The sequence below is a fragment of the Austrofundulus limnaeus genome, unplaced genomic scaffold, assembly GCF_001266775.1.
Source record: "Austrofundulus limnaeus strain Quisiro unplaced genomic scaffold, Austrofundulus_limnaeus-1.0 Scaffold80, whole genome shotgun sequence".
Lineage (NCBI taxonomy): Eukaryota > Metazoa > Chordata > Actinopteri > Cyprinodontiformes > Rivulidae > Austrofundulus > Austrofundulus limnaeus.
Window position 1 is genome coordinate 303632 of NW_013952482.1, and position 10628 is coordinate 314259.

The 10628-nt window shown below is 36.9% G+C and overlaps 1 protein-coding gene across 1 annotated transcript in view; it reads left to right on the forward strand.

Annotated features, from left to right (window-relative positions):
• Window positions 1-10628, forward strand: part of grin2ab (glutamate receptor, ionotropic, N-methyl D-aspartate 2A, b) — a gene marked incomplete in the record, with an annotated part of 148790 nt that overhangs the window by 24170 nt on the left and 113992 nt on the right. The window contains 2 exon segments of the mRNA XM_014011379.1: window positions 8153-8377; window positions 8465-8623. Coding sequence (XP_013866833.1) covers window positions 8153-8377; window positions 8465-8623 — 384 coding nt within the window.

The following is a 10628-nucleotide window of genomic DNA, read 5'->3' on the forward strand; positions in this document are numbered from 1 at the left end:
ATATATATAAGCCAGACCTGGCCCACATCTGGTTGACAAAACACTTTTATTCCAGCAGTCAGTCAGCAGCACCAGCTTGACACCAGATCTGGCCCAGTCTATGTGGGTATTTTCTGTAGTGACAAACAAACAAATGGAACAGAAATTTTCAGATTGTTAATTAGCATAATCAAAGCTTGACATCTTCAGAAAAACTCGTTATGCAGACTACTGTAATATTGATTTTGAATGCAGCTGTTGAGGCTTTTTCATATTTAATTGTTAACTGACTTATGGGAATTTCAAAAATATAAGAAACAGTTGCACTAAAGCAATCCTCACATCATTTAATCAATACTTAAGTAAATAAAGCATCAATTCAATGACACCTTTCATGTCTCTAAACTAGATATATTGCTTTCTTGTCTTGACTTGTTTGTCTAGATTTCCTAACTCGCTGCATATTTTACGACTAAAACTGCATCTTTTGCAGATCTTGTTTCTTTGCAGAATGCACCTAATAGACAGTCCCAGATACTAGTAATTAGCTGCTGCTTTGGTAGATCAGACGCAAATTTCATGCAGATTACCACTTTAAATATGTACATAAATCTGGTCTCTTTGGCTCGGAGTGTGGAACTGGGCATTATGGTGATTGACAAAGCAAACTGTGATGAAAAGAAAACGAAAAAACAGTTGATGACTAAACAAGTGTTCAAAGCAATACAATTAGAAGAAGGGGTAGAAAGATATTTTCACCTCGGATAATACTGTATAAAATGTAGCACTGTGTTTACATACAGCTGTACGATTTTATAAAGCAAAATTATTCAACCTGGAAAAGTTTAGACTTTTTCTGTTATCTTTAAAAGTACTTTAATGCATCTCTTCTGAGTTTGTCACAATCCAAACTACAAAACCACCATTTCCCTTAAAGTAGGTAACCAAAAATAAATAAATAAATAAATAAATAAATAAATAAATAAATAAATAAATATAATTAAAGGGGCATATCAATCAAAATCCACTTATTTAGCCATAATACATTTTGTTGTGTACTCGGAGTGCAGAACATTTAGGGTCATACTTTTCAACCCGTTCAGTTTTCTCTATTCTATTCTAGTTTTCTGTACGATTACATCTCCATATGTGATGGAACTGCCTAAGAAGGCCTGGACTTACCAACTATAATTTGGTTGTCTTTATCCTCCTCTGTCTCTAGAAACTAGAAATCAGAAGAGAAGCTATGATATGAAGCTGGATTGATGAACCATCAACAGAGCATCTGACAAAATGACATGAAGTGAGCAAGTGTTCATTAGGAACAAGAACAGTTGAGGATCTCATAACCTGAAGAAAAAACTGAGGACATCAGCAGAGAAAACTGAAAAGCATTTTAAAGGTTCAAATTATCACACAGCGAGAATAGGCGTAATTAATCAATAAATCAATAAAAAAGGAGTAAAAACACAAGTTATAATGGATGAAATAAACAGTAAACACAACCAAGACCAAACCAAACCAGGAGGCATAAACAGAATGCACTATCAATTGAAATGAAAATAAGATAAAAAGCTCAGAAAACCCACAGACCCTGACCGAGTCAGGGGAACAATGCTGCAACCACAGGATGATGAAGAGGAGCACCAGAGGTTATCGGAGTTGTTTTACTGATTTGTTATTCAGTAGTTTCCTTTTTTTCTCCTCTCAATAAGCTTACCACAGGAGAAAGTTTTACCCTTTAGTCATAAGGTTTATTGCTTCTTTAAGCAAATTAAAAGTATTTTAAAAAGTTTGATCAAACGGTTACATGTCCAACACTTGATTAGCTTCATTTCATTGTTTGGTGTATAAAAAAAGTTATAAAAAAGGAAATCAAACAAAATTAACATCCAGAAAATCTTTACAGAAACTGATAAATTCAGCATGTTTCATGTAAACAACTGAGCTCAGTATAAGGAATATTTGTTTCTAAATTTACTAATGAATACAATAAATAAATAGCATTCCTTGGAGGAATTCATAGTTCATTTTTAATTCAAAATGGTCAATACTGAGATGTGTTATGAGTACTTGTTGGATGGGAGTTTCAGCTACTACTACACAAACTTCACCCCATTATCTTTAATTTGAAGTAAGTTGCAGCCATTTCTGTGTTAGCAAAGGCAGCTTACCTGTGGTAACCATCTTGCATTGGATTCACTCCTAATGTCAATCATCTGTAAATATACATCCAGGGGTGACTTTTTGAAAGCTTCATTAAAATACACCCAATGGATCATGAGATATTTTGCTAACACACGGACGTGTTGACACGATAAAAGGTCATGCCAGAGTTTTAAGGAAATATGTTGCTCAATGAAAACCGGTCAATGTGATGACAAAAACTTTCAGCTGTCACCACACCAAATTTTAGATTAATATCTGAACATTGGCTCGGTCATAGTCATGTTTGTGTTTCCTTGAATCAGTTGGCTGTGGCAGCCATCTTTAATTAGATTGACTCTACACGTTAATCATTTGTAGATGTACACACAATGATTATTTTCTTAAACTTTCCCTAAAATCCATTCAGTATATTATGAGATATTTTGCTAACGGGCAACACTGACTTCAGTAATTAACTGCAAAGTTTTAAAAACAGAACTAACTCGATCATTTAGTGCCTAGAGTTTGTGTTGGTGATAAGTCTCATCTACAACCACAGAAACTTTGAGCTCGATATCTGTAGAATTGGCTGATTTATAGACAGGTTTGTGTTTGATAAGAGCTCGCAGCTGTTGGCAGCCATCTTGAAAGGTGCTGACTCCAAAAGTCACCAAAAGACTCATCTACACCTTAAACGGGTGTAGATGTTCACTCGTCTAGACATTGCTCCGACTTCGGGAGTGATAAAAATCCAGTTGTGAAGGTGCAAAGACTTCTGGGATTAAGTACTTCTTTAAAATAAAGCATTTTGTTGAAATGCCTCCTTAACTCAGATCCTAATTTGTGTTGTCATTTTGAGACGCTGCGCAGAAACGCTTCATTTGCCATGAACAGAAGAATGAAATTGTGGGCCGATCAATTTGAGCAATTACGCCCACATGAGCTTTATTTAAGAGTTCGGGAAAACGTAGTTGAAGCAAAAGATGTGCTTATGTGTTGAAGGAAAATCATGCTGGGTTACATTAACAAAGCGCTCAAAGGCATGCTATTAATAATAACTGGCTCTGAAGCCGTTTGAGGGCCTCTTAGTGCATGTTTCCACTCGAGCACTTGGTGAGTTGTCTCTGGCTTTGACGGACACACCGATTTCACAGATCTAGATTTAATTTTTAGCCACAAACACTAGAACACGTTCAGACAAATTGAATTTGCTGTTTTCAGGCTACATTGAATTATGTCAAAATAAAAGTATTAAGAAGCTTTCAGTTAATTTAAAATGAAAGTGCTATGGGTAAAAATGTTGCTCTGAAGAAAAAGAGGCCTCTGCTCTGAATCTCAGCTGAGGCCTCTCTGTGGGAAGTTCTCCCTGTGCATGTGTGGGTTTTCTCTGGGTACTCTTGTTTCCTCCCACAGTAGAAACTCATGCCGAGCCATGTGATCAGCTGGTGACTTCTGCAGGCTTTACCCTGCCTCTTGATTGCTGGAAATAGGCAGCATCTTCTAACAACCCTGAGCAGGACAAAGCATGGGCAGAAAATCAGAAGATAACTTTTCCTGTTGTACATAGCTTTTTGAACGGCCACAGTTTGGAGAAATATAGTTCTGATTGGACAGCCAAGCTAATGAGACCAGTTCCAAAGCAGATTTCTGCTGCAGTGTTTCCAACTTAGTGACTTTGTAGAAACTATTTAAAACATTCAAGTGATTTTTTTTAAAAGGCAACTTATGATAAATCCAGTGACTTTGAGTATTTGGAGATTCCTGGAGACTCTGATGTGATAGCGTTGTTACAAAGTGTTCAGTGGAGGCCCGGTCTTTGAGCAGAAATCTCCTCCATCTGCAGTGAGTGCAGACCTTCACCCCTATTTGTCCAGACTGCAAATTAATCAATTATGCACAAAGCCACTGCTTTAAAAAAAGTATATTGCAAACGCAAAATTTGCTTTGTAAAGAAAATAACCCTGCTGAATCAGCTCTTTTTGGTCACTTGTGCCGGACCCATCTGTATTAAAAAAAAGGACAAAACTTCAACAAACAAAAGTTTTGTAGTTCTAAACAAATTTTGAGTGCTACTTTTTGTCTCTCTTGTAACTTTATTTCTGGCCATTTATGCAGTTTAGGCCAATGTTCCCAAACTTTTTCATGCCGTGACCCCCCAAACAGCAAACTTCTGGCCTGGGACCCTCCTTTGCACACCTACAAACAATGCTACAAAAAATACAAAGAAACATCAACTTTTAGAATTTTTTTTTCTTACCTTTATTCACTATTCAATAATTATTACATTTTTTTACATATTTTAAACACTATATATTCCCACTGAAACATCTATTTTTCAATAAACTTTTGACGATAAAAACAGAACAAAAGAAAACAAATTTATCTCAAGCTCTCTTAAATAACATGTCATTACATTATTACAAATTACATTTTAAAATAATTATTGAACAACATATTTTATGACAATGATTTAAAACATTTATTATTTTTTAATTTTTGCACATTTTTTTCTCATCTTCCCTCCATTTTTTTATGCCTCCCCTTAGTGCCCCCATTTTGAAAAACACTGGTTTGGGCGATTATGTCATTTAGCAACTTCTAGTGACTTTAGTGAAACTTTTCTGTGATAAACTTGCGATCTGTTCAGTGTATCCCCCTAACCCCTAGCACAGTGACTGCTGGGTATAGGCACGATAGACCCCTGTGACCCTGAAAGGAAGAATGATGGATGGGTGGATGGAGGGATGGATTCTTGGAATGAAATGGCATTTAGAACAGCCAGTTGCTACTTTCCTTTCTCTTAAAACAACCACATTCTCAGTAACTTCATACCAGTTCCATGTGAAAGCTCTTTTATAAACACTTTTTATCAACTTTGTATTACACAAGTATTCTGCAGGAAATATCATGATATTCTAGTCAGAAAAGATCCAACTTGCACCAGAAGTCTAACAGCTGTTGCTACTTTTTGCACGTGCAAAACACTTAAAGTATTTGATATAAATAACTATGTAATGTAAGCATAAGGATGATGTAAAGTTTTGTAAAGTAGGACTGCTAAGAAATCTTTGAAGTTGGAGCTGTTCAGACTATCCATGAGCTCATCAATCTGGTCAGAAATAAAAGCTGTTTCTTCAAATGGAAGCTGTTCAACACTCTATGTACAACAAGTTTGATATTATTTGTCCACACTCCTTCCGCAGAACCCCACTCCCAAAGATCTGAACCTCTACTTTAGGGAGTGTTGTCAGAAAATGCATCATCCTAAATATCCCTCTTGCATAAAAAGAAAAACTTACTCCTCATGACGTCCCTTTTGGAGTTCAATCTCACTTCTTAATGCAATCTGTATGACATTAACCACATATGCAAATTCTACATACTGTGGAAACACTTGGTTTTGTATTTTTTTCGGATGCATTAACCACTTTTCCCCAAACTGTGACCCGGCACATGCTGGCTCCTTATGTTAGCTGTGATGCTAATCCTAAAAAAAAAAAAGTAAGTGTTATCTTGTCCTGTTGGTGGAAGTTGACACTAATTCCCTGGGACAGGAGTGTAGCTGTGTGTGATTTAGCGGCGTATGCTAAGTGCTCCTGGAGCTGCAGGCTAGTCTGTGGGCACCAGGGCAGAGAGAGAGAAAAGCATGATGAAAAGTACTGACTTGACTAACTGGCCTGATTAAACCGGGTGTGAGATGACATGGATCAGATACACACTTTTACCCAGCTGGAAAGACAGATTGGCAGGATTAAACAAAGAAAAGTATAAAAGGGAAAAAAAAATTAAGAGAATGAGGGTGATTAGCAGGTAGGGCTGCACAGAGAAGCGAGAGAGGGGTGGAGATTAAGAAATTTGGAGACAGTAAGTTAATTTCGGAGATGTGAGGTTTCCTCCTGGGTTAGTTATTTTATTTTTTTTCCAAGCTCTGCTGGACTGTGATGGTGCAAGAAATTGGCTGAGATGCAACGTAGCATTCACATCATGGTTTCATTAGCTCTCATTCAGCTCCGGGCAGTTCACACTGCATTTCCTCTACTCTGCCTCTTTTAGATGCATGCGCTCGCGCTACAGGAAAAAAGGTATGCAGAAACTGAAAACTGAAGCGCAGTCTCTTCTTGTATTGTACCGGTACTTAGTTTGGGATGAGCAGCTGAAAGACGTTTTTTTTCTTCCTTCTTCATTTTAGTAAATGTTATTGATTGATGGAGACAGTTGTGTGCCTTTAGCCATTTGGAATCGTTCCCTTCATACCCCAACAAATGAGGTAAAATCAGATTCCATTTATTTCAGGGTTATTTTATCCATTAATCGCTAGCACTTTACTGTGCACATTGCCTGCAGGCACAGATTATGTTCAAATGAAGGCAGACACTGGAAGAGAGATTTGGGGCCTCTTATGAAGCCTGATAAGGGGGTTTAGCAGAAGTAGTTAGGTTTAACCCTGGTCTCCTAACGGTCACTCCTTCTGACACCGACTTCAGTAATATTTAAAGAGCAGAAGACAGAAAGAGGACGGTCCTCTCCCTGCACTTGCTTCATGTGCTCTGATTGGGGATTTTGTGCTCACACTAGTAATTAAATTCAAGTCACGTAACTGAGGCACTATTTTTCTTGAAGATAAATACAAACTAATCTTTGAAAAACCTGGAGGGGGGGGGTCTTTGCTAGGCTTTGAAGACATGTTTAGAATCCACAACACATGCTGACGGTTTGATGTGTTTTCTGTCTACTGTGAAATGAAGGAGACCTTTGGGTTGTTTCAAAAAAGGTGCGACTCAATTTCTTCAGAGAAAAGCACAAAACTGTTCATTATTCTTTATACAATGAAAGAAAAACATAAGCGGGGTCATAGTCACAAAAAGAAGAAAATATAAAATGTGAATTGATATTTCTGTCCCGGGAACATTAGGAATAATTACGTTTTGTCTTGTTACTTTTCTGACAGCTCAATAAAACATCTTCCAGTCCGTTCAGCATTAACAGAAAACTGTTTTGCATCAACCTGAAATGTTGATTTTTTTATCAGCCCCACTGTCACGTCACACGTTGGCTTTGAACCACAAATTTCAACCTCTGAGTTCACTTTATGTATTTCTTTTTTTTTCTTCCAAGTCAGAACTGACAATCTTTTAACAAGAACATGAAACTTTGGATTGCAATTGATTATTTTTCAGTGATGAGTATCTAATTAAAATGTTTATTAAAAACTACGAGAAACAAATACAGTATGTGTTGTGCTCACAGCATGTGTTTAGGATGAGTCTCAGCTAATACCACATCAAATTTTATCTCAGTATTTGAAAAAAAAATAAAACAAAATAAAATAAAATAAAATAAAATAAAATAAAATAAAATAAAATAAAATTAAATTAAATTAAATTAAATTAAATTAAATTAAATTAAATTAAAWGTCACAGCCAGCCATTGTCATGTTTTTTGAGAGTCAGTGGGTTTCGGTGACCATCTTAAATTGGATTGAGTCCAAAAGATAATAAGTTGTAAATGTCAATGATTATTTTCTGCAAGTTTCATTAAAATCCATTCAGTGCTTTAGAGATATTTCACTAACAAACATATAGAGTTGATTCAAATTGCTGGCAAAGTTTACAACATAGACCTTGTACTGTCAATCAGCACTCTGGGGGTGGATCTCAGCTACTGACACATCAAATTTAATCTCAATATCTGAAAAAACTGAGTTGTGACTGTTTTTTGTGTTTTATTAAATTTATTTGCTGTGACAACCAACTTAATTCATGTTGATCCTATAAGTTAATTAATTATAGATGTCAACTCAGCAGATACTTTCCAAAAGTTTCATTAAAATCAATGATTCATGAGATATTTTGCTGATGGTATAGACAAACATGCACATTTCAGCAGGAACATCATCATTCCATCTTGTGCAGCGAGCAGTTAAAACAAATGCTTTTTTTAGAACTAAATCAAGAGTACAATGGTAGCCACAGATTGTTCATGAGACAGTTCTTAAATTTATTTTTTGTGTTTCTGTGTTCTGTAGGGTATGATGGGTGTAGTGGGCTGGATGTTGCTCCTACTCTCTTCAATCATGGTGCCTGCGGCATCCCAGAAGCCTTCAGGGCTCAGTGTGGGGGTGATACTGGGCCAGACGCGTCCAGTATCCGACCAGGAGCTCCGTCATCCTCGGCGCCCCGAGGACACTGTTGACGTCAGCGTCATCACACTGAAGATGAACCAGACTGACCCCAAGTCTGTGATCACGCAGGTGAGAAGACATCGCATTGCAGCACTACTGTTTATGACATCCAGACGAGTTTGACTGAAACATGAGCGTGTTCTCATTGGGCCACAGGTGTGTGAGCTTCTGTCTCGCTCTCATCTCCACGGCCTTGTCTTTGCTGATGGCACCGATCAGGAGGCCATAGCCCAGATCCTTGACTTCCTGTCTGTTCAGACACAGCTTCCAGTTCTCGGGGTCCATGGAGGATCGTCTATGATTATGGCTGACAAGGTGAGTGTCACAAGTCACGCACCGACGAGCTCAGGACAACAGCTGCAAAACAAAACCCACCACTTTGTATACAGAGCATTGCTCATGAATATGTAATTTTACCACACTCCAGTTTCAATTATATGCTGCTTTTTGTTGACTTTGTTGTTTCTGAACTTGGATTTTTGAATGACAACACATCCAACACGACTGCTCCAGCTAGAAAATATGATTATTAACAGTTAGCACTGATCAGGCTAATTGTTATTAGCAGTACAAGCTCATCATTTTCTCTGCATTGATCTGGTTTATTTTTCCATTTTTGAACTGATAAAATCTGATTTATTAGAACAAATGGAAGTCATTATTACATTTGGATTTCACATATTTACACCTTACTACATCATGAGGGAAAAAACACTTACAAACAGCACAAATAATGTTAAATAAATTCATTTTACACCCATTATGCCTTGTTTTCCCATTTATAACTTGATAAAAAAAACACAAACCGCACTTCTTATATTAAAAATCAAATTATTGCATAAGTGAATTACTCATTTTGGTGGTTGTCTGATTGATGGATTTGTTTTAGTCTTTTTTTCTTCCTTTTTCTTATAAATGGATTTTGTTGATTATTAAATGACACAGAGGGAGAGTCTTCCTACGGTCAATGGAAGATTTCCTGCAGAACATACAGCATTCTCCGCTACATCATTTCTATTTTAGCAGATGATCATGCATTGTTTAAATATGTAAAAATGTGTTTTATGCCTGGTCTAAAACTGGGGTACACAAAACCAAAGCAACAACAACAAAAAAATTTAAATAAAAATAAAAAAAGGGAATAGGAAACAGAAAACAGGGAAAAACAATCATGAAAAAAAAAACAACAACCCTAAACTGGATGGAGACGCAGCATCACAATCATGGCTCAGCTGGTCACCAGTAAATAGATTTCTAGTTGTTAGGAGACAAAAAAGGGGAAAAAATCCTTAAATATATCTATTTCTTTAGTTTATTGCTTTGCACAAACTTAGGTTAGCGGTGTTCTTTGTTATTCTTTCTTTTTTATTTGAATTCTCTCTGCAGCCCTGGCTGACTGACAGACAGACTGAAGAAGCTTTGATAAAAACACAACTGGTTCTTTAGCTTTTAAATCTCTCAGGGCACAGCAGCCAAAACACAGGAACCAATAACTGCCGCAGTACAGCTGCCTTTTGAAGTACAAGTAGACGGAGGATTGTGTGTGTGTGTCGGTATGTGTGTCTGTGTGTAAGAAAAGATAAGAAAAAGCCAGGAAAAAGGAGAATGGGGTAAGAGCCACGGTGGGACTTAAATTGAAGGTTAGAAGGACTGATGTTGCTACGTGAAGGTCAGCGATTTAAACTCCCTTACGTGTGTACAATGACAAGGAAAAAGAATGTTTTTCTTGTATCAAATAGCTTTTGTTAATGTGCCATTAAACAGGGTGCTTAACCCCCGACTGCTCTAATTAAACTGCTCCATGACCTTAAGTACAAGCGTGCGGTCATTTTTTGGCAGCTCCCAGGCGAGCCTTTGTAGCCTGAAAGCAACTGGCCCCATGCAGCTGTTCCTGCAGGCCGGTCCTGTAAATAAAATAAATCTTTTTGTCTGCTTCAAGTTAAGAGGAGAAGCAGCCAACTGCCCGTGATTTATGGAGGCTCAGAGTCAGTAAATYGTTGAGGAAGTATTATGGGAAGTAATAAATTTTTGTAGTCCTTGTAGTTGTTTAGAAAATGCCTGGCATCAAGTCTGTCTTCATCTGCCCTTAATCCACATTTTACATGTGTTAGAGCTCTGTTGGGTATCATAATCATATCTAAAGTTTGGGATTTTTTAAAATGTTTTCATAAACACTGCACACATTCATTAGTCTGTAATTTATGGTCAAATGTACAGTAATGTACAAAACTTCCACCCATCTTTTTCTTATATACAGAGCAAGTTTTTTTTTACTTTGACTATTTTATAAACCATCTTAAAACCCACAATTATATTAAAC